The sequence below is a fragment of the Passer montanus genome, unplaced genomic scaffold (genome assembly GCF_014805655.1).
Source record: "Passer montanus isolate IOZ18808 unplaced genomic scaffold, ASM1480565v1 scaffold99, whole genome shotgun sequence".
NCBI classification, from domain to species: Eukaryota; Metazoa; Chordata; class Aves; order Passeriformes; family Passeridae; genus Passer; species Passer montanus.
In genome coordinates, this window is record NW_024375367.1 from 1,656,977 (window position 1) to 1,681,872 (window position 24,896).

General features: G+C 35.4%; 1 protein-coding gene across 10 annotated transcripts in view; it reads right to left on the bottom strand.

The window, feature by feature from the left end:
- Window positions 1-1,155: 1,155 nt before the first annotated feature.
- Window positions 1,156-24,896, bottom strand: part of NBEA (neurobeachin) — a 453,154-nt gene continuing 429,413 nt past the window's right edge. For 6 of the 10 annotated variants that reach the window (XM_039696627.1, XM_039696623.1, XM_039696620.1 and 3 more), the window contains 9 exons: window positions 24,761-24,850; window positions 23,064-23,256; window positions 20,469-20,540; window positions 17,807-17,962; window positions 16,725-16,895; window positions 7,748-7,849; window positions 4,284-4,480; window positions 3,441-3,592; window positions 1,162-2,946 (listed from right to left, as the gene is read on the bottom strand). In XM_039696627.1, coding sequence (XP_039552561.1) covers window positions 2,856-2,946; window positions 3,441-3,592; window positions 4,284-4,480; window positions 7,748-7,849; window positions 16,725-16,895; window positions 17,807-17,962; window positions 20,469-20,540; window positions 23,064-23,256; window positions 24,761-24,850 — 1,224 coding nt within the window. In that variant the 3' untranslated portion in view covers window positions 1,162-2,855. Of the gene's footprint in view, window positions 2,947-3,440; window positions 3,593-4,283; window positions 4,481-7,747; window positions 7,850-16,724; window positions 16,896-17,806; window positions 17,963-20,468; window positions 20,541-23,063; window positions 23,257-24,760; window positions 24,851-24,896 lie in introns of all 10 variants that reach the window. The other 4 variants (XM_039696630.1, XM_039696626.1, XM_039696622.1 and 1 more) reach the window with 2 other exon arrangements.

Genomic DNA, 24,896 nt, shown 5'->3' on the forward strand with positions numbered 1-24,896 from the left:
GTCTGACTTCTTTGGGTACCCCTACCTGTAATGCAATACAGTGAGATTGTTTTTTTATTCTTGTAACCCATGGCAAATTTCTCATGTAAAGGTTTGCATGGGCACAAAAGCTTCTAATTTGTGATGGTATTTAACACCATGCTGAGAGACAATGAAAACAATGGTATTAATTAAAAAATAGCAATATCAGTTTTTTGTTTAATTGCAATGGTGCATTTTAAAACAATTTGTTGAATAAAATACAAAATTAGGGGCAACACTTGTATAATGATGAAATGGAGATTGTAACATGTCAATAAACTGTCTCACAGAATACTATTAACATACCAATACTCTCCTCTCCCATATCTTCTACAGCTTCAAAACAATCAAGTGAGGTCATTATACTTTCAAAAGCTGATTGATATAAATAGATATCTGCTAAAATGTATACTGTATTCTAATAAGGTTCTCAAATACTGGCTTTTGTTCATTTTGATGATTATTTAAAGAACAATCCTTCTAAATTTAAAGGAAATTACTAGGGCAACAAACTGAAATGTTGGTTCCTATTCTGCTATCAAGAAATAGAAAACTTCTGGGAGGAATATATTTTGCTTGCCATTGCTACCTTCAATTAGACATCTGACATATAGATATACATATGTCCCCTGTTACTTGCTGTAATCATTGTAGAGTCCTCAGCAGTTCCAAAAGGAAACTTATCCTCCCTGTTTTGTTATGCTGTGTAGGCAGTATAGATCCCTAATTTTAAATGCCCAAAATAAGATTAAATTTATTCCATGTTATCAGATACTGAGAGATATCCAAAATTTCTATCATATCTTTGCTTTCTCTGAGGTCTATTAGATATGGTTATTTCCTGCTCACAAGGATCCTAAGAATTTCTTAAAGGCTAAGATTTTTGTTCTTCTTTTTTACTTCTGCTGACCAAAGTAACTTTAGTGGCTTCTCTCATGACAATCAAAAGAGTTGCAGAGGTCACTCTGTAACCTGTGGTGTTGTTTTTCTTGAGACCCCAGGAAAAACAACCACCCAGAATTGCACACCTTTGGCATATAATTAGCACATAAGTAAGAATTTCTCAAAAATAATTGTTCATAATGATAATGGGAATGCTTTGAAAAAAGTTGCATTGGAATAAAAAACAATCACTGAATTCTTTGCATATTTTATTTTTCTTTTTGATTTCCAACTCACACACATCTGGCATATTTTACATCTTTGCAATAAAACATGGTTACAATAGCTTAAGGAATTTATATATCCAAAATATTTCACCATGATCTCAAGATGAAATGAACTTGTCTTCCAGATGTTCAATAGTCTCCCAATTCTAAGCTACAAACTCAAGATATTGCTTACAGACAGGTGATGAATAACTTAATCATTACGTTGATCCCCTTGATTTCCGGGCCTTATAAATACAAACAACAATGAAGAAGGAAATTCAGGGCTAAACTTACTAATACAAGGTGGATAACAAATAAGTAATCACATCAATAAATAATGATATGTTCCTGGTGCAAAGTGCCAATACAAAGAATCCATTATCTTTTTAAATAAATGACTGCAAGTGAGTGTAAATTCTGAGAAAATTACATTCCTGTTACATGCCTCATAGCCCTACCGACACAATATGTACATCTATGACAATACAGTCACCAAATATACAAAGAAGAAACATGAATTAAAGTGTATATACCCCTGGGTGTGTAATTTGATCAGTACAATGTGCAGAAAATTATTTTGATAGTTATCATTACAGTATTGTAAAAGATGAATGGCCTTAGTCTGAGTGGCTTCAGGTGAGATTTTCAGAAGGACTGAAAAGAACAACCTCAGTCACCTTTGAAATGAAGCTAAGGCTGTCAAATAAACCAAGCTCCTCAGATTAAAAATAAGGGAGAAAAAAATCAGTGGGGTCTCTCTTGCCCATGATTTATATACCAAATGTTAATAATCCAGAAGTATAGCACTTTGTCTGTATTGGGAATCATTAAGCATTACAAAGCATTAAACTGAACTTCCCTCTTTGCTCCCTTTCTGTCTAGTCTTTAAATTTAAAAGGGAGGAAATTAATTTCTATTGTATAAAGTATAAATATGGCAAATGATGGCTTTTTATCCAAATGCTTTGTGAGCAGAACTCCACTTAAGAGGGGTAAACTTTAGATTCAAAAAGTGAAAAATGTGTTGGTGAAAATGTCAGAATTACTGTTTGCTCCCAAATTCAACCCTTTAACACAAGCTGTACCCTTAGGCAGATCTCCAGTCTGATTTGTGTGAATGCACCTGTTCCTTCAAGACATCAGGTTTAAAGTACATGCAAGTTGTAACTCCACAATAAAATTAAGAAACAGTTTTGTTCTTTATACAAGGTTTTACTTTTACAAAAGTATCCCTTTAAAGTTAAGATGTGCATCTGATGTACAAAGTATCAAACATATTTTTTTTAATCTCAGCTTGAAAAGAGGCTGGAGATGGGATGCATGTTAGGTTCAAAGCCTAAACATTGAAATAACTGGACACAAGGTTCCCCAGAATTTTCAAAAGTCTCTTGTGGCGCATCCTACTACCTTTTCTCAATAAACAAAGATATATGAAATAATTACCAAAACATTTCCTAATTCATATAATTTACATGATACAAGCTTGCTTTTCAGCAGCTGGTGTTCAGTTGTGAAAAAACACACAAAGTAAAATGGTTGCTGACTACAATGTACAGCTATTGCTGGGTGTAATGGAATGTACAACGGAGGTCAATGCAGACGTGGTTTTCCACCAGAGACTACACCTTTCTTTGCAGCACTTGTGCTCTCAGCTTTACCTGGGCTTTCAGTTCTTCACTGCACTTCAGTATCTGTTCTGATGTTCATAATGCCACCGGTTAAAATCTATATTAAAAGCTACGATGCTGCCAGAAGCCATGCCAGTAATCAGTGTTCTGAAAAAGATATCAAAGATGCTGATGTTAATTCTCTTTTGCCTTCTTGAGCTATGGTTTTTCATAGACAGAAAAAAGTTAAAAGAACAAGGCAGTTTTTGCAACACTGTCTGAAGTTTTTAAGCTTAGCTGAAAATCAGAAATGTATCTCAAACTTTTGCAATTGATTTTAAGGCATTTAATAGGCACTACTGCACTCTGATCCAATCTGACTATTCCTTTGTTTTTAAGTTAATGCAATTTTAGTAATATTTTGCTAGCTGAGTGTCTGGCTTACTAATTTCAATGAAATAATACCTCACCTTAATGTTAAGTGCCTGCATGATGAGATTCAAGTATCAAAGTGTTGAATCAGATAAGTTAACAGGAAAACAACAGAGTAATTGTTTCTTACACATCCTGTTAATGACTCCATACCATATACTCAAAGTTCAAGAAGATGTTTTCGTTCTGGAATTTTAGTATTTATGTGCAAACATGAATGACAAATTCACCTCTGATCATGAGACAAATCCATAGCTCTTATGCCAGCATCACAGCCAGGGTAAATATAGAGCTGCTTGAAGTCACAGGCCTGCCATACTTCCACTACACCATTGTCTCCTCCTGTCACCAGGTTCTGCCCATCACTGCTCAGGAGGATGGCCTTCAGGAGAAAACAAAAAAATCTCAAGCACACAGTTAGCTTTTATAGAAATGGATCAATATTTAAACAACTGAATTGACTTAAAAGCATTCCTTATGTTCTGCACACTTTAAATTTGAACCAAAAATAAACAAACACATTTTATATCATCAAATTTTAAAAACATTTGTGTGGTATTAAACATGATAGATAACGAAAATGCTCCTTGTCTGAATCTGCCAATACTTGAGTTCAGCACATTTCTACATACCAGAATTTGTTCTATAATACTCAGTACTATCACTGCAACCTAAAGCAGAGCAGTGATCTGCATTCCTAATGCTGCTTCAAGTGCTTGTGACAGAGCAGAGCCCTGAAGGCATGAATTCATGTCTTGGCTAATAAATGAAGAATGAGGACTTTTCTGAGCACTTTGTTTCAAAGACATATTTCCCACTGAAATTTAATTCCAAATGAAAATTCTGGGAATATTGTGGGCTTATAAACTATTTGTTCTTATTTATTCTAGAAAAGCTTAAGTGCATTTTGATATTTGTAGATGGTGATGAAAGGATATGTGTTTGAATGGCTTAACTAGGAGGCAGCAATTTTATATATATGACATCCTCTAAACCACACAAAAAATAAATTAATTTTATTTTAATAAATAAAGGCAACACACAACAAATGTTTGTTTTGCATTTAGATTTACCCTGGTTGAATCATTGATCTCCATCTGAGCTAAGAGTTTGCCATTAATGCTGAAATTGCTGAACCGTCCTCGTTCATAGTAGATGATGCAGTGACCTTCACTAGATACTGAAATTAAGCGAGGGTACAGGCAGTTTTCTGTTCCTTCCAGGGCTCTCAGCAAGTCTCCAGTAATTGTGTGTACTAGGCAAGGACCTTCTGTATATGAAAACATAATATATCATACATTTGCTGTTTATACAAATGATATAGTCTGTGCACAAAAATGATGCATAATACACATTTATATCACATTAGTGCTGCATAGATATAAGAAGCTACAATGTTTACTTAAAGAATTTAACACACACAACAGAAAAGGAAATGCAAGAGCTAGTATGTTAAGAAAATAAATACAATTTGCCCAGAAGTGTATTATTTACTTAGACTGGTAGGAGTTTTCCTTGATCTGTCTTCTAAAACACTCTTTCCTCTTCCCAAGCATTCAGAAGGTTCACTCTTAGAGATTTGCTCCAACAACATGAACTCTCTTTAGCCTGCCTGTTCACATTAAACAGATGTGGCCCTATCATTGACTAGTGGGAGCAACTCCCATAGGGCATGTAATCATATTACTGCATATTTCTCCTATGGACAATGGCAATTCCTGTAGATCCTCTCCCCCAATAAACATTTGTTATGCATAGATTTCAGTCCTGATTCGTTTCAGCAATGGGAGTGTTGTGAAAGCCAACAGAGTCACAATGATACTTGGACTGCAAGAGATTTTAGGAGATCACATTGTAACTCCATTTGCTCCAGACAGATTTTAATATGAGATTTTGATGTCTTTTTATTACACTCACGAAAGAAACAAACAGCTATGAAATCTACAATGTTTATTTTAAGATGCAAAACTAAGTTTATTTACATTTCAAGAACAATGAGAAAAGTTTCTTTTGAAAGTGAGATCTGTATTCCTACTAAGAAAAAGGGACTCTGATAAATGTAATGAGTCACAGGAAATTCTAAATGTTTTCTTTTATGAATCACAGGATAATCCTGGACAGCACAGTAATCTCCTCCTTATACAACTGGTTCATGACCCTGAAAGTAAATTCATATTGGCAGACTCAGCCACCTCATGTTAAGTCCTTCTAATTTCTTTGAAATTCACATGGCAGCTGGGTTTGCCCAGGTAGAATGAATCAGCATCAGTGCATTTATTGTGAAGCCTCTGATACAGGCTTTTATGTGTGTTTGCATAAGGTCTTATGCAGAGGAACCCCAAGTTTGGCTGCCTCCATGGGATACCACTGCAAAGGAAATAATTTATGTTTTCAAATAGTTGAGTTTCAGCTTTGGAAATACTGAAGTGCCAGGATATTACAAAAAGGGATGTCTTCACCTTTAGAATAATTACCTTGTTAGATTTTTCAAAAGAAAATACCTTCATACCTGAATGGTCATGGGCACAAAAAAGCACATCTGATTTAGGATGCCACTGTAAGGACATACAGACTGACCACTGTTTTTTGGGTTTGTTGGGTAAGAACGTGGAAGCATCAATCTGATTCACAAGATTTTCCACTGCAGAGTCCTAAGTGTGCTGTTTTCCTGCTTCAGTAGGTTCTCAAGCATGTGTCAACATAGTACCACAGCCAGTTCCAGAGGAGCAGCTGCACACCAGGAAGCACAGGCTGAGCTCAGACTGAATGGCAGGAAAATGCAACACTGTCATGAGATGACATCTAAGAAGCTGGAAAGGGACTGAAACTAGCAGATCAGATTAAAAAGGCATATCTTGGAAAACTGCAATTAAAAAAAATAACCGCACTTTTATATGGCCTAAAGTTTCAAAAGGAAGAACATGGGAAGATTGCTTCAAGAGACAGACTGGACCTCCATTTTTCTTGATCCATTATAAACATATTCTGAATTTGATTTAAAAAACTGTAGCTCTCCATCAGCTTTTACCTCTAAAAATGTGAAAGTTACCACAGTAGCAAATATTTAATGGATCAATAGATAACTGAATACAGATTCAATCTCTATTAAGAAGAGGCAATTTGCAAAAAGGTAGTTGGAAAGGGTGGACTATTATGGCAGCCAGAATGTATGAAGCTCCCTTAAAGGGTAAGAAATAGGAGTGCATCAAGAAAAAAGTTTTAGCTCCAGCATCACTGTACATTCTTTTCACTAATGTCTTGACTTTGCCTATGACTGTTATGTAGTATGCCATTACAAGAGTTAATGACCCATTAGGGTTTCCTGTTAAAAATGGCTTTACTCAAAATTTTCACACTCAGCTTTAAAAATAAATGTTGAGCTCCAAGACGGTATAAAAAGCAATAACCCAGGAGCTCAGCTGTGAGCAAAACCTGAAAAGCAAGCATCACATCCTTCTTACCCTCAGAAGCAGCAAGCTCAAAAATTAGTAAAAAGACATCCATGGGGATGACTAAAACAGGCATCACTATAGGTGGAGATAGCAAGTCACTGGATGTGGATGTAGGAGTAGAGTGGAAATGAGATAGGAAGACATATAAAGAAAAAGGAAAAACGAGGGTGCTGCAAAGAAAGGAAATAAGAATGGAAAAGAGATGATGAAGCACAAAAGAAACTAAGAGACAATGGGGAGAGGGAAAGCCAAATAGGGGAGGAAAAGAGAAAAAGACATGGAGTTTCACAAGTTAAGAAGCTGAATGAGAGAGGGCAGAGGGGGAAGAAAAGTGGACATGGAATTAAGGAGAAGTAGGAGAAGATGGACAGAAGCAGTGAAATGGAATAAATTAAGGAGAAGCAAACATTCATTGAGGCTGGTGTTTTATTTACAGTGATTACCAATCATACAGGGTATTACTGCAGGTTTGAAAAAGTATTTTGAACACTTGTGTTAGCAATTGTTGGGTGCTCTGGATTCCATAGACAAATAACAGGGACAATTTGCAACTGCTCATTATTTAGAAAACATCATAAAAACCCCTACGGGACAGAATGCTGCACACCCTTCCAAAGAAAATTCATCCTATTTCCCTGGAGAGTGAGGTCAGTCCTACAAAATACCTCTCAATTAAGATCAAGGTAGAGAATTTTGAGCTGGCCCTCCCTGAAATACATGTCTCTATCAATAGGTTTCTTCAAAATCACTAGACGTCATTAGAATTATTGTATACATTTTTATAAAATACACTTACAGTTCTGGGCAGAATAGCTGCATAAACTGATGGTTGGAAGGAATGATCAACTTAATTTGTGTCTAAACTTGTAAGGGCAAATAGTAAATAATATTCAGAGAAAAGTGCTTCAGGTGCTCCCAGAATTACAACACATCTTAGGAATAATTAAAGCACATGTGTCTTGAGGGAAGTCTGAGAAATACCACTAAGAAAGAGACTAAAAATGTTAAGATTTAAATCATAAAAACGTTTCTACTAAGAAAGAGTATAAAAATGTTAAGACTTAAATCATAAAAACATTTCTGACCTTTAGCACCACTGATAACAAGTCCCAGCTCTGCACAGACCGACACACAGACAACTTCATGGTCATGACCAGTTAGAACAGCGCGAGGAGCTGGATAATCACCTGGTAAAAAACAAAATTGGAAGGTGAGAAAAAAAGAAAAATAAAACAAGGGAATGCCAAATCAGACATGGTTTATCAACAAAAGAACTTTGCTGTAATTTGCTTGAAATTGTTATGCATGAGAAAGGTGCAGTGTGATTAAATATCTCATACTTAGGATACCAAGCAAAATATATTCAGATATCATAAAGCTTCAAAACCACAACTTACCAATGTATTAATGAATTAATTAAAAGAACACAAAGTGTGTTGCTATTGAAAACAGCTGTAATGTAAAGGCCTGCTACTGAACATATATGTCTCCAGACTTAAGCTATGAACCTAAAGAATTTAGGATGTTCCTTTAATAATGATCCTAACTTGTTTCATGAAACTGGGGGTAGGAAAAGAATAGAACAACACTGTACTAGAAACATGCTACTGCTGTTGGTAATATTGATTCAGAGACACCAGGAATGGTCACAAGTTAAAATATGCCTAAAAATGGTTATTGGTACACATAATTATATATTTATTTATTTCTAGACATTATAAATATATATTCAGGACTGAAATATATTTTATTCTGGTTTCAAACAAGTAGGAATTTATAGAGTATTTACATGACAAACAGAAACATTTCTGCTCTTAAGAACAGATGCTGACAACCTAATTGGTTAGTATTTGATATTGCTCTGCCAGGCTAAGAAAGTAAATTGGCAAAAAAGAATTAGCAACTTGCTAGATAACACAGAGTTCACATCATTATATTTGCATTGTACAAATGAAATACAGGAAATTGGGATATTAAAAAGGACCAGAGCTCTGGAAGTGTAGTTCACATACTAAAAGAAATTGCTTAGGGAAGTACAGATAACTTACTGTAACATTAATTCTGTATAAAGTAACAAAATTAATACTGTATAAAGTAACAAATAATCCACACTTTTCTGAACGAGAATTGGAAGCAAAAATCTCATTAATACCAATCACCTTTAATACCAGGGTTGGACTGAAGACTTATCTGGTTTTGCTGGGATCAGTGGTACAGTAGGTAAAGGTAGCTATATTAAAACAGGGTCTATTTACTTTTTTCAACATATTTGTCATGGCAGTACAATGTTTTGATTTAAACCAGTTTTACATGCAACTGACTATGGACAGCATGGATGGCACAGAAGCTGGGTCAATAACAAATCTTAATTTTTTTCTTTTTTTTTTCTTAGAGGGGTATGTACTATGAGCTACATATAAGAATTTTGGAAACCAGAGTATGGAAAATCAGTTTGGAAATCATCTTTCAGTTAGGAAATAATTCAGTTTTGAACACAATAGTATGGAGTGTGCCAATCTAACAGGTTATTCCAATGTACAGACACATTAAAAATTTCTTAACCTCTACAGTAAACAGCTACCTCAATAAATTCTAGTTTCCCAAACTTTATACTGCAAGAAAACAATATTTTTAGTCTGGAAACTGAAGATGTGAACTGAAAACTGAGGTTTACTGCTAGGGAAGGATGAGTGTCAGAAGTAACAGAAAGATTCTTTGTGTAACTCATCAAAGATATTTTGATTTTTATAATTTCACCATCAACATTGTTTTGAGAATTCCATCTCCTTTCAAGGTTTTATTTTCTCCAAGTGCATAACATAAAAACAAACAAAACAAAAGGGCAATTAATTAAGTTCAAAATTCTCCTCTTTTTTTTTTCTTCTTTATATCCTCCTGGAAAAAAGAGGGTTATGCTCAATGGCCATTTTGGCTCAAGCTATGATTGTAGAAGTGTTATCAGACTGCTTCAAACTGGATGACTGAAATTATTAAATGGCTAAAATTTTTGAAGGAATAGAAATAATGCAATTTTCAAAAGGACAGTTTCCTCAGTGTTTCCTAGGAAAGTTCTATAATATCAAGGAATTGTAAAATTCCAGAATACACCAAAAAAGCATATTTTATTGACTTCTTGATTTCTAAAGGAAAATGCTTATAAGAAACAACTTCCCTGAAACATAGATCTATGACTCTTACTTTGTCCTGTTTTTCAGTAAATACTAATTAATAATGAAATAACAATATTAGGAGTAACTGTCCAGCAGTAATTGAAAATGGGATTTTTTTTTCCCTTCGGGCTCAAAGAAAAAAAATATTCACTGATACATGCTACAGAAAAAGCTGTGGCGTGAACCCCAGTCATATTACATTTTATTGCAAAGGAAAGAAGCTGTGAACTGCAGGAATCATTCAAAATCTAGCAAAATATTCTGTCACTGTCACATCACCACTGATAGATGCAGCCAGAGGTCAAAGGCTGCAGCTCTAAGGGAATTGCAGGTGAAAATATCCTACCTAAGAACTGAGATACCATCACTGTAAACTCCCTGTGATTTCCCCAAAGGTGCACCTTTGAACTGAATTACTAGTGGGCAGAATGAAAAAAAAAAGTGCTGTCTTTCCAAACAAGTAAGTTTTTCTAGAAAGTCTAAAATAAAACACATATTTCCTTCTTCCTGAAAATTATAATGCTTGATATTATTATAAGGTTCTTCGGAAACAGATGGTGCTCCTGCATAACAAAGAAAAAAAGAGGGAAAGAAAGACAAAAGACTGTTACTATTTCTCTCATATTGTCCTTTCCCAGGAATTATGTACAGATTTCTATGGGGACACATCTAAGAGGCTTCTGTATAAAGAAACATGAGAGCACATGGCAAATTTTAGCTTCCATTTCATTTCTCACTTTGACAAAAGCAAGTACAAGGCTATACCTGAATTACTTGCTAAAAAGGAATTTACTTTGCTATTTGCTTTACTGCCAGGACTTTTCAGGGATGCTCATCAGGAAACAAAATTTTAGAAAATCCAATGGCTTGCATGGAAGTAAAAATGTAAGAGCCTTCTCAAATTTTTACTGTCAGAAAAAAAAAATCTTAGAGTTTGATTAAAAGATAATGCTACAAACAATAAATATTAATATCTCAAAACAGAAAATAGTCATTAACGATGCCCACAACACAAGGGAGCAATGAGTGTAAAAGAAAGACTGCTGACAGGAAAATATTAGTATATTCAAAATATTCCCAGCTCTGGGAAGCAGAGCTGGTTTATTTGCTAAGGATTATTGTATATAGCTACAAACAGTTCACCCAGGTGAGAGGGCTTTCAGGTACCCTGCACTAATCCAGAAGGTAAAATACAGTGGAGTACAGGAGATTATGGATTTGAAGCATCTCTTCTTATCTCTTTCACTAAATTGCTTTGGGATCTTGGGCAAGTTGCAGAACCACCCTGCACTGTACGCTTCCCATGGAGCATGCTGTGTATCATGGACACAGACATGTGTTGATAAAATACTAGAGATAACTGCATTATCTCTGGTGGATTATTGGCTCTTTTACCTTTACATAGCAGCCTTAGAAGAGGGATGTCTGGCAACCAGAGCAGAGATGGTGCCAATTTAAATTTCAAACTAGTTTTCAAAAATCTTCTGCTCTGGCAGAACAGTGCTAACATACTGTTATTTCAAAAATTAATACCTAAATTGTACAAACTTATAAGTACCATAATAATCCCTTAAATAGACAAAGCAGATAGCACATGTGCCCATGTGCTAGTGCAGGGCCTTCAGACAGCCACCCAATCCTCTTGGTGCGGAGCACACTGGTGACTGTTTTTAAACTGCTGCTATTTAAAGGCTAATCTAGTGCACATTAAAATGTAGAGGGATATAAAACAACAAGTGAAAGTTCTGAGTTCAGAATAACTACTCTTTCAAGACACAAACCTGCAGAACCCTTAATGTTCACAACTTCAAATTGTTTCAAAATTGTGTTATGTAAAAGGAGCACATAAATGTATACTTCATGATGGACACAAAAAATGTATATTAACTTGACAAAGATATTTTATGGCAAAGTTTACCCTCCCTTTCAGATATACACTGAATACACTCACTGGGACAGGATGAATTTTTAGCCACTGGTAAGATTATGTTATAATGCTAAACAAACCCATATTATGGCTGACAGAACATTTTTCAATGGTCAGCACAGTTGCTGTTAGAAGAAGTGGGGTTAACTCCCACACCTTTTGTGACCATCCTCTTGGAAGCTACAATAGGTAATGAGAAATGTCAAGTCCCAAGATCAATGAAATTTCAGGCTCTAGGGAAAAAACAGGAATAGCATTGATCCTTTTAAAGAACACCAGTCAGAGGGTGAATGTAATATATTGCATGGAGAGGCTCAAGAGGATAAGCGGCCAGGTCCAACATACTTACCTGACAAAAAATTCAATCAGCCTTTAGCACAAGCTGCCTACCCATCCTTTCTTTCATGCAGGAGTCTGGTTCCAATTAAAGTGTGCAAATTAATTTTTATCACTTCCAAATTACTTTCTGAATTTGTGTCTGTTTCAGATGAAAGCATCTGTCCCTCACTTTTCTGCAATTCTATCATCCACTTTGGTATATCTGTTCAAAGACTCTGAGATAGTTCTCATTTTCAAAGTCACTTGTTTGAAAGAAACATTCAATAAAGTAATCATAAAATATAAAAATAAAACAGCTATAATGATACATGTTGAACTCCAGGGCATATCATATACTTTCTTTGCTCCTTTTTGTGATGACTAATACAGTTGCCATGTGAGAAGAAATTTGTATACAAATTAGCACTCAGATAAAACAAATCCCCATATATCATAAGAGAAAAAAAATCAAAACCCAAATTGTCAAACTCCATCACAGTAATTTTTCTATTCAGTCTCTGAGAACTGCAAAGATTTACATTTCCCATATAACTTCAAACAAATAAAATAAGCAAACAATGTCCTTTGCATGTGCCGTGTCTTACAAAGAGAAAACAGATACCTTTCACTGTTCTCACAACTGCAGCAGACTTATACAATCTGCTCATCAACTTAATAAGGTGCAGATTCAGATTAGCTGTTTCAGATGGGCAATTTTAGCTTAGAAAGTAGATATCTGACCCTGGCAAGAGGACTAAGCTTCAGTGTTTTTCCAGTAGGTGGTATTTAAGCAAGCAAGGATAAAGAAATAAAAAAGAAAGGAAAGTTCAAACATAAATAAACCCTGCATTCAGCTGCCCTTCAGCCTACACGAAAATCATGCCACATCTCTTACTTTCCAGAAGCATTCCCAAATATCGGCCTCTAGTCCAGTCTTAACAGCACCTCCAACATCACCACGGTTGGAGCTTAGCAATGGCATGGCCATGAGACCGGTGTTGAACTATGGAAAGTACAAACAGGGACAAGATTTGCCCTACATGCTGCTATTAAAGGTATGCAGCCTATCACTCCTGATTTCTTGATTTATCTCTATATCCACTCATCATGACATGTAACATGCATAAATATGAGCATAGAAAAGAATTTTTCTTTCTGCCAAATCTAGAGGTTCTCAGGGCCCCATCCTATGATAACTAATAGCTGATAGCACATGCATGTGAATGTGGGAATGAGGGCTTTAATTCCCCCAGTCTCTAGAGGACAAGAATGTACTCTCCTACTTCCTGGACAAGCACTCTAACCTGAAGACTTACTTCAAGCATTTTCAGAAAGCTACTGTATGGAAAGCATTACATTTATAACCTGGTAAAACTTCACTCTTCTCACAGTGATTGTGAGATGTGTCATGAAATTGTGCCAAATGCAAACAAAACCATAAAATAATTTTTGACACTTACTGTAGAATAAAAATGATAACTTGATAAATGTATTGATTGGAAAAATTATTTTAAAATTATAAAACAAAGTTTACCATGCTCTCATCTGCAAGCTTTCAGCTACTGAGCTAGAGCAAACATTTGCATCTTTTCTCAATTCTCCTCTTTAAAAAAGAGCTGGTTCTGTATTTCCCAGAGACCCAATTGAAGTGACCCACTGAGCATATGCCTGTACAGGTATTTCAGCAGAAGGTTCTACAGAAGTCTGACAGGTTAGGTTGTTGACATACTTGTTGTTTAGTAAAGATTACATCTACCTCATGCATTCTGCAATACAAATTTTAGCGGAATCTGTAAGAAATTTGATCTGACAATCTTTAGCCTGAGAGTATTTCACAGTAAATTGTGATTTCTATGTTTTTGAATGAAATGGTATCTATATTTTTCTATACAAATGTCAAACCACAGAAGCTGTTTAGGACTGGAGGTCTGCTTTTTCTCCCCTTTAAGATTCTCTGAAACAACTAAAGTTCCTTTTGGTAACTGGATGTATTGAAGCTAAAATTGATAATTAACTGTCTTTCAGCTTAAAAGATAATTATAAAGTCAAATATCTAACCCAGGTAATTACTATAGGTGACATTTTTCTTTGAGTTCTTCACCTTATATCCTCGGGTACAAAGCACCTGATCTGTATCTCCAGATGACAGGTTTTAAAAAAACCAATACCCCTTTTTTCCCTCTGAAAATATCATCTACATCTTTCTGGAAATTACTTCTAAAGATGTTAAAGATGGTTAAAGATGGATCTAAAGATGGATATGATCTACATTGATCTTATCACTTTCATTTTTCCTACAAGGAAAGCTTCTAACAGCTCTACAATATACTACTAATCTACTATAGAAGAGTAGATTAGGAAATATTTCTTTATTACTTTGGTGGCTTTAACCATGTGAAACTTCAAATGTATTTTCATAAGGATTGTTGAGAATACTTCACTCTTGGAAATTAAGTTTAAAGGGAACCAGTCATATGACATGAGCATGTCTGCTCATGGTAGCAAGCAGAAACTACTGTCATTAGTTCAGCAGAAACACTTAGTAATTTTAGAAGTTTTTAAAGGCCCTTTTTCAAAGGGCCTTTGTTTTTGTGATCTATCCCCATTTATGTATGTTCATGAAAAGTCAAGGTAGCTGTTAATATTGATATGTTTCAAACACATGTAGTTCTGTTTATAGTGCAGTACTAGTATATAATTAGAATATCCATGGTAGCTTAAATCAAATGAATAGAGATAGAAATAATAGAAATACCATCACTCTTCCTCAGCATGAGTCTTCAACATGTCTTCAACATGAATATTAAAAAATCTTATCAATGTATTTCAAAACTACCATAGTGGTCTTGGCTACTTAGGCTTCCTGAGTTCTGTTACCTGTGCCTGTAAGATTTCATTTGACTGGACATGGCTATCTGCTCTCTCCTATTAATCTGACCATAAGGCCATTTCTTCAGCAAAACTGTGCCTTATCCACATAGAGGCAGAGACAGAGAGCAAGTCATGCAAGTAATTTTTGTTTTCATTTATTTCTGTCACCCAGGTCATATCCTTCCTTTCATAAAATTAAAGCCCTCCAAAGCAGACAATTCCAAAGTTATACAGCTAAGATATTAAATCTGAGATACCAAAAAGTACCACTTTTGTGCATTCAGATACGTAAGTGATGACAAAATAATATCAGAACTAAAATAATTCTATCTGGAAAAGAATTGAAGCAGTTTGTATCAGCAAGAAAGGTGATGCTAATTGCAAGGCTGTCCAAGCCCTTTACATTCCAGGGAGGTAAGAAGAAAGTCTTACACTTTTTTCTTTAATTAGAGTAGAAAACCCTTTTTATTTTTCTTTTAACATAGAAATGACTAATACTTTATATGAATCACACAGGATTCAAAGAAGAAAAATGGCATCAACCTAAACAGACTGCTAAGACATGAAAATCCTTGTCAGACTGAATTTATACATATTGGAGAATTACATACTAAAAAAGTCATGGAATATAGGCAAAAATTAGATAAATTTGTTATTGGAACACAATTTTCTTCTTTCCCCTCTATTTTCTCTCTTATAAAAGCAAATAAAATCTCATGAGAAAGCAAGGCTTTTATCTTTTTATCTTTTATCTCCCTTTTACTCTGCTTACAGACAAATGGAAAAAAAATTCAATTAAAAGTTTCTTGCTGCAAAATTAGCAAAATATTTACTTTGAAACACATAAAACACTTTTCTACCAGCCATTCAGTTGAAGAAATACTTTCACTTAGAGGTCTGTAACTGACAGTATTGCTTCCAGTCAGTGTTTGAATCAGAGATCACAACTGATAGTGACAGATTCTCCCATTTTTATCCAAAGACAAAACCCTTCTGTTGAAAATTATCATTAGAAATCAGAAACTTCTTTAAGTAAAATGGATTTAGTGTTGCATAAAACTGTTCTACTGCATGGTAAAAGCTGCTCTTTAGCTGCAGCCATATCTCTGGCTTGGGTGATGGGATCTTTAAATTTGTGGCACACTTTAAGTGCCCCTTTACATAAATTAATTTTTATTATTGTCCCACTCACTCTGCAAAGCACTGATAGTCCCATGCAAATGAAGTGTAAACTTTTCTTGACATTTTATCTTTTTCTATTTTTATTCAGTCAGATTGCTTCCCCAAGCTATAGAAAGACCTTTCTCAAGACAGTCTCATTTAATTCCACGGCATGTGAGACTTTCTTTTTTTGAAAAGGCAAGCAGCTGATATAGCATGCTGTAGCACAAAAGGAGTAAGTTAAAATGCCAAAAAAAAGTATTTCCAGGGAAAGGGAAGTCAAAATATAGTGAGATATGTCCTGTCACTTAAAGGCCACAACCATCCTGTTCCAGTAGATGATGACATGATGCTATAAGTGATAAAGGCAATTACAAACTTAGGAACTATACTCCCATCCTATTATCTCTTAACAGAGATAATGCAGAGAGTGTTTAAACATTTTTTGGCAAGCAATCAATGCATTGCTTAGCATGTGGTGTTCTTATACCAACTTTTAACCTGCAAGCAAAGCTACTGATGTATTTGGGAAGAACTGAAGCTGAAAGAAGGAATGTTAAAACAAAGAGGTGTGTCAGAAGACCTCTGGGAGAGGTATTATTGAAGGATACTTACTGCTGTTTGGATTGTCCCCTATGATATGATGCCGGCCGCTCCAGTACCAAAGCAGCAATGTGGCGTCGCGAGACCCAGACACAATGTAGCAATCACCCCCGATGTAGGACTCCGACCTGGCGAGGCAAGTCACGACATCCCAGTGGCCAAACACAATCTGAGTTAATTTTCCTGGCGGGAATGAAAAGTCATACAAATTCAGTTTTCTAAGGTACTAGCAGCATTTAGAAATCATTAACTATATCATTAATATTCAGTTCAAATGCAACTTTTGTTTCATGTCCTGTAACTAAAGTTCACTAAATGCTACAAAAATATTAAAAAATCACAAAGATTAAACTTTTTTTCCCAACTTTTTTTTCATTCCTGTTGAAGGCTGTGCTTTGTGGCAATCCATAATCTAACCCTTATCTCTAAAAATCAAGGCAGTGCTGCAGTCACTGAATATTAAGTGGACTTACAGCTCCATCAGTATTTAAGCAATGGCATTAGAATACTATTTATGAATTTCAAGAGTGATATGCATAAGACTGCACATGAACTTTTCCATAATTGTGCTACATTATTATGTTAAAAATGTGTATTTTTTCTACGTTAATGTCAAACTAAGGTTTACTATGATTATCACCTCCTCCTTTCTATTATTGTAATTAGTTTTTAGCAATACACTGGCTGATTAGGCAAAGTAATCAGACAAACCAACAAAATATCTGTTCCTGTAACAGGATATTCAACTTAATTCCTTACTACATTAAATAAATAGAGCTAGAAATAATAGATCCATGAAAATATTGTGACAAAAATTTTGGTTGATTCTTTTGACATGATAAATTTCCTGAAGATAATTATGGTTTACAAAAGTTACTATTAATAAAACTATATTCCATTTCCTTTTACATCCTCTATCTTCCATTGAAAAAAATCTTAAAGTTATCATGCTAAACAATAATGAAGGATTTTATAAACTGCCCTTTACCACTTATTGATGTGTAAGCACAAGTATTAGATATACTACTATTAAGACAATAGTCTTTGTCTGCTTTGTGACACAAGAAGAACCAGAGAGCTGTATTTGAGGTCACCTGTTTCTGTGGAATAAACTCGAAAGCTCTTGTCCCAGAAACCACAGATAAGAATGTAGCGATTATCTGCCGTGACCACGAAGCAATGCGCGTTGATCTGGATGCTCTGATCCACAAGGTCTGTGATCTGACGTTTGTTCACACCAGAGTTATTGGCTGTAACGAAATGCAAAACACATTTTACATGTAAGCCATTCCAACACCTTCCTGTCATCCATTTACAAGAGAAAATGAATACATTTAACTTTCAATGAACTGTGAATTTGTTGTTGAGTAAGCATTTTGAATATGAACATTTAGAGCTGTCTATATGGGTGTCAGAAATACAAAATTATTATGAGATTTCTGGCTCCCCTTTGAATAAGAGATAAGATTTTACAGGAGATGACAATTTCTTATAAGTTGCCTGATGCACTGCATAATATGTGGTAATAATTTTAGTGCTCTGCAGAAGTAGTATCTCAAAATGATATGAAACAGGGGAAAGTGGTGGAAGTCCATCTAAAATATGAAATCAATATTTACAATACTGCAGAGAGCTACTTCCTGCTGGTTGGTATCTCTTCCACAGAAAACAGCTTGTATTGTGTGGCCTTGATAACCCCACACCTCCAGATGCTTAACCAGATTAAAGACAAAAAAAATTCAACCAACGAATTCAACCAACGAATTCAACCAACGAATTCAACCAACGAATGAGGGAAGACCTCATTGTGGTCTTCAGCATCCTCATGAAGGGAAGTGGAGGAGCAGGTACTGATTTCTTTACTATTGTGACCAGGGATAGGACGCAAGGAAAAGGCATGAAGCTGAGTTAGGGGATGTTTGGGTTGGACATGAGGAAAATTTTTTTACCCAGAGGGTGATTGGGCCCTGGAACTGGCTCCTCAGGGAACTGGTCACAGAACCAGCCTGAGAGAGTTCAAGAAGAGTTTGGACAATGTTCTTAGGACATGGTGTGACTCTTGCACAGAGCCAGAAGTTGGACTTGATATTCCTGATGGGTCCCTTCCAACTCCGCATATTTTATGATTCCATTACTCAATTTGAACCTAATGTGATTTTCCAGTACAGGAAAAGTAAGAGTTATCATCTGCTCCTCTAGCGGGGACCCAGGCCATGGACAGTACTTTAAAAAGAGGAAATAACACCTAGAAACTCTCCCAGACTGAGGGAAAAGGAATGGTTCATGAAGAATCCCACCAACCCAACTGCCAAACAAAGTTGTTTATAAAAACACTAATGACTGGGAGCCCACAGCTGATGAGCTCTGTCCTCCCTGTGACACAACAGACAAGATATGGCATCACCATAAAAGCGTGTTTCAATACCATCTCAGTATTAACTTTCTGAAAGCTGAGTATATAATCTAAGTTAATTTTATCCACTCCATCCAGTCTCACTGGAGAACAAAATATTTTTCACATGACAAGTCATCTCCCACTGTAGTTATTGTCTAAGTGCTAGACAACTCCAGAGGAGAATTTGTCTTTCTACAGTAGTTATAGAGGGAATTTTGACAACTAACTTCAGTTACTCAAAGTTATGGAGGTAATAATCACTCTGAGAAAGAACACAATCTAATGCAGACAATAATCTGATTTTCCCCTATTTTTTGCTATTCGACCTAAAGTGCTCACAACTGCATGAATAAGAGATTCAGACAAAAAAAACCCCCACTTCATTCTATTTTAAAATTGTTTGTGGAAGTTAATATCATGTTTGCATACATTCTAAGAACACATATTTAAATTACCAGACCCTCTATGTCCATTAGCTGAAAGATAATGAATAGCGAATTACTCAAATTTCCAGAACAGATGGGCCTTAGCTTGTGAGAGAAAAAACCAAAGAGAAAACCACTGTCATTATATGAGATCAAATGAAGCAAACAGAATGAGAAGGCTAAATCTCCTGAGGTAGTTCCATGTATATCTTTTGAACATGAATATTGACACAGAAAAAAAATGGAACTTTATATCTGGCTATGTTTAAAATTTATTTTTTTTTTTTCTCAACAATGCTTGTCCCTAAGAACCTTCCTTACACCAAATTTCTGTTTCAAATTTCTGAACTCCCTCCCCCCTACAAATCAAATAAGTGCAATAATGAAAATTTATGATCATTAGGAAATCCTGCAATCTAACAATTTTAGCAGATGCTATTTCTCAAATAATTCATTTTCTCAAAAAACTCTGGATTTTAAAAATACTATCAATTTAAAATCCAGGCTTTTTATTATTAAATTAGTATTGTTGATTAAATCCAAATCATAAAGTGAATGAAAATAAATGGATCTGCATGTGCACTGATAAACATAGTGCTGACTGTAAAAAAAATATGTTAACTCCACAGGACCCTCACATTTTATTTTACTAATGTGACCTGATAAGAGAACAGAATTATAGATATGGGATGACAATGTAACTGACTTAATTGGTTGTTTCTCAAATACCAGTTGCTGGTGATGTTAATAACAAATAGCATTCATGTAATTAATTCAGCATCAATAGCTAATGCTTTTTAATTTTTCAGGATTGACAAGAATAAATATTTTCCTATTTTCTGTGTTAAATGAAGCATAATATACAAATATAGCTTAATCAATAATTCCTGAAAATGCCAATTTCAAATATATTGCTACATTTTCATCTTGACATACCAATCAATGGATCCATTTCAATTGGAAGATGATGGGCTTGATCCAAAGAATATCCTGGGGCTCCCCGAAGGCCTACACATGAAAGGAAGAATAAAGCACATAGAAACCTTTTGACATGACTTTTCTAGGTTTAAGAGTTTGTTATTGGATTATTATATATTTTTAGAAAGTAACTTTTTACTATTTGCTTTATTAATGTTTTAAGATTTCTTTATGCTTCACAAACATGCATTTGTTCATTCTTCATTTATGTAAAAGTAACTATAAATATAGAAGCATCAACTTCATCATAACTTTTTCAGCTACATACATTCATTAAATAATTCATTTAAAAGAGTATAAAAGTTTTTTGGTTTTTATTTTTTTTATTTTTGAGAAGAGATCTTAGCACAGAAAATAAAGTTAATTAAATGAAACATTTTTAGGAGTTTCTTACACATGGAAACCTATATGTGACAGAAACTTGGACCTTTTCATGGATTTATCTAAAATTTTTAGATGTAAAACTGTAGGGTACAGTAAATATGCCACAATTATTCCTGTTCATTCTATTCTAAGCAGTTCTTAAGATGTTCAAATGTGCATCAGGGGCTGAAAATTTAGTGTTATCTTCTCTCATGCACAGATAGCATTGCTTTGGCTCTTCTGAGCACCTTCCCTGGTATATAAATCAAATAGTCACTACTGAAAACACAATTTTTGTCACGAACCGCCACATTACACAAGAATACCCTCTACAATAGAGCCTACAGATTTCTGAAGAATAAAGTCCATTTTCTACTACTGCAACAGACAACTGGAAGAGGTAAAAGAAAAGTTAGCTCTGTCATTTTCATGAAGACACAGCTCTGAGATCTTCTTCCCTTCTTTCTGTCTCTTCTTGCAAAACCCAAGCAGTTTGGGACAGATCTTTACTGGTATTAACTTAGATTCATCCACTTCTATTATGAGATGTCTCTGTAAATGCCTCCTGCTGCTTGTTAATTCCAAAGCTCTACATACATTCTACACCAAGTGGTCTCTTTATCTACATACATTTCTGTAGATAAAACTATCCTTTATACTAGATTTATGCTTTATTAAAATAATATTATGGCAATAGTAGGAAATTGATACCCTATCCTGGATTAGCCTCCTGCAAAACAAGCAACACTGCCAAGCAGGATGTAAAATTAAGAAAATAATTTCAATGAGATTTGAGTCTCATTGAAGAAACAATTTAATTTTCCTCTCTTTCTATTATAATATATTTAGAAACTATTCTTTTTTTTTAACTTAGACTAAATGGTGTGAAATTTAATTCATGCCTTGAATTCTGAATTTTTGCAACGTGACTTATATTTTACAAGAGTATAGAGGAACACCTAAAACCTTAATGTCATATGCATCATGAAGACCAACAAAGCTTCAGCTATACTAAAGGCCTTCAAATTACAATTTTTAAGGAAACCCTTGCACTCCAGCATACTGCAATATTAATGAGAATAATTCCTTCACAGTAAAATATGGGTAGGAATTTTGTGTTCTCTTGACTTGAAAATCTGGATGAGAAATCCAGAACCAAATAAACTTCCTCAAATAGAGGAGACATGAAAGATGATGAGTACAGAGTATTTGGACAGAATCCCTGAAAAATCAAAGGAAAATAATTAGGAATTAGCCAATCAATGTTAGTCAAAGGTGTATTAAAACAACACAGGGCAGTTTCTGCACCTCTGAACCATTCCTGAATTGGAATCTTACATTGAGAACCCTGTCACTAAATACTTTAAAAAAACGCTGGTTTTGGGGGGTTTTTTCCCTCTAGAATTTTACCTTTTGTTTTAAAAAAATTGGAAAAACATTTTTTACATGTAATGTAGTTGCACCTGATGGAGCATTCATTATAAATGTTTCCAGATATTGCAGAATAAGGGCTATTGCTACAGCAAACTATCTGAGAAAATTAAACTTGTTTGTTCCCTCATGTACCTCATGGCCCCACCACCTATTTAGCAATGCTTGGAACAGCCTTAGCACCTGCATGTCCAGGTGACATGGACAGTCCTAATGGCAATATGGAGAGTGAGTAGCAGGGCTGGAAGGGAATTTTGGGATGGCCCTGTTGGATGGGCTTTTTTGAGGGAATGAGGAAACTTCTCAGAATAGTTCAGTGTCTGGCTGCTTAGGCTTGTTTAGGGTCCCAGATAATCTAACAGCGGCCCAGGGGAAGGATTATGACAAGATCCTGAAATTTTTCTCAAGCAGCAGATAGGGATATACCCTCTCTAGCATGTCAGTATGTATTCCTGAAACCTGGGACATATTAATATTTGCTGTGTCAAGAACAACAGCAGTCTCCTGAAAAGCATTGTATCAAAGACTGATCCTGAAGTAACCACAAATCGATTGGCTGCCATGGTGATGTGCTGCTGTTAAGGAGAGTGTTTCTAGGAATGACGCCAGAGAAAACAGAAGCTGTGATTATTTGACACAAACCAGAAGAAACAGTAAATTTTGGTGCACAGGCAGGTGAGTGAGCTACACTGCACTCAGAATTAAAGCTGTGTTGTTAAGGTCTTCAAATCTGAATGAAGCGTGCCTGCAAGGACCTACCTACTGTGTTGTGCCACCGATTGACTGCAAACAGCCTGCTGCAAGTGACTGTCACCACGGCAGGGATGGTCAGGTGGGGCAGCGTGTTGGCTGCCACGTGTGTGACAGGGGAATTTGATGGGAACTTCAGCACCATGATGACATCCTGCTGCATCTGATCTTTAAACATGAGGGGGCTCTGTGGAAGGAAACACTGTTGAGTAGAAAGGAGAAGAGAGCAGAAGAAAACAGAAGGGATAACACAATTAGTGAGGAGGTCTGAGGGAAAACAAGGTTAAAAAAGAGCAGGCAAGCATGTGCACATACAGGGAAAACAACACTACCTGTGCATCTACTCTAGTGATGGAGGAGAGCAAGACCACAAGCTATTATTGGAACATTACAAGAGGATAAATAGAGAATAGGTATGGTAAGGGTTATCATTATAGGGTACAAAATGACCATTAGCATTAATTAGCATACAGTAAAATGTAAAATTATTCAGTAGTTAATATTCATAGAGATATGTCTTAATGAGTTAATCAATTTATACATAATAAATATTAATCTCTAAACTACAACAGCTGAAAAATAAATTTTAATAGTGAATAAAAAATGCACAGATATTTTTCTTTATGAATTCCTCATATGAAATACAGCACTTCCAAACACAGGCAATTTAATTTTAAGTAAAGCATATGCTTATTAGGGAGTCTGTAACCTAATAAGGTTATAATAACCTAAGCCTGTTCCATGATTCTGCAAATGACACAATTATTTTTACATGGACAAGGATAGCTATTGAATACTGGTTTTAAGGTATTTTTTTCCAGCCACTGTTATAACAAAATGAACTATTTCTATAAGGTCAAATGTTCCTTTCTGCTTATCACCTTGAATTATTAGAAATATATTATCTGTATCTTAAGAATGTAAAATAAATATTATCTAAGTTGGACTTTTACACACTTAAAATACAACAATCACTTCCAGATCAATTTCCACTTTCACAGTGTACAGCTGCATAGAGAGATTTCCTTATAGATAGATAAAATGATTGAAACTACTGCATGTATTAAAACTACTACTGTTGATTTACAAAGCTTAAAAAAAAATCTAGCTCTAAGCATTTCATTAAAGGTACTCTCAGGGCACAGAAATCTGTCTTGTTCATTCTGGCTATTTCATACGATTCTTTGTAAGAAGAATAGAGAAGAATGTGATGCAAATGAATTTGGGAGTCTGAATTGAAACTAAAAATATATATATATATCATTCTCCTGAGGGAATGGGCGGGAGGATTCCAGCATGATTTGAGCTCCAATACTTCATTTTTGTCAAGAGACATTGTTCAAAAATCAGCCCCTAACAATGCATCCCTTAAAACAACATAACATACACACTCTAAGGAAAGCCTGCAGCCATTCCCATCACTTGCAGAAACAAGAATGCAAATATGTATTTATCAAGTTTATATTTTTAAGATGGGGCCTTCTTATACCATATTAGTAAGGAAAATCCAGGACTGTATGAAGCTAAAGCCAGTCACACCTCCAGCTTGCTCTGCTAGATCCTTGAGATTTGTTGCTACCCAAAGCAAGCATGGCTGCATGGGCAATGGGGGGCATCAAAAGTGTTGCTTTAATGAGTATTTTATGACCTACAAGGGACCCTAGGGTTCAAAGGGAATGCATTCCCAGCCAGCAGTCATGTCTCACCAGGTGCATGGCAGAGCTCCGAGGTGGATGGGGCTCAATGAGCAACTGCGATGGCGTCTGTCCAAAGTTCTGTATCTGCGCCTCCATGGCCTGCGGGCAAAGGAGAGGGACTGTCAGGAGCAATATGCATCAAGGA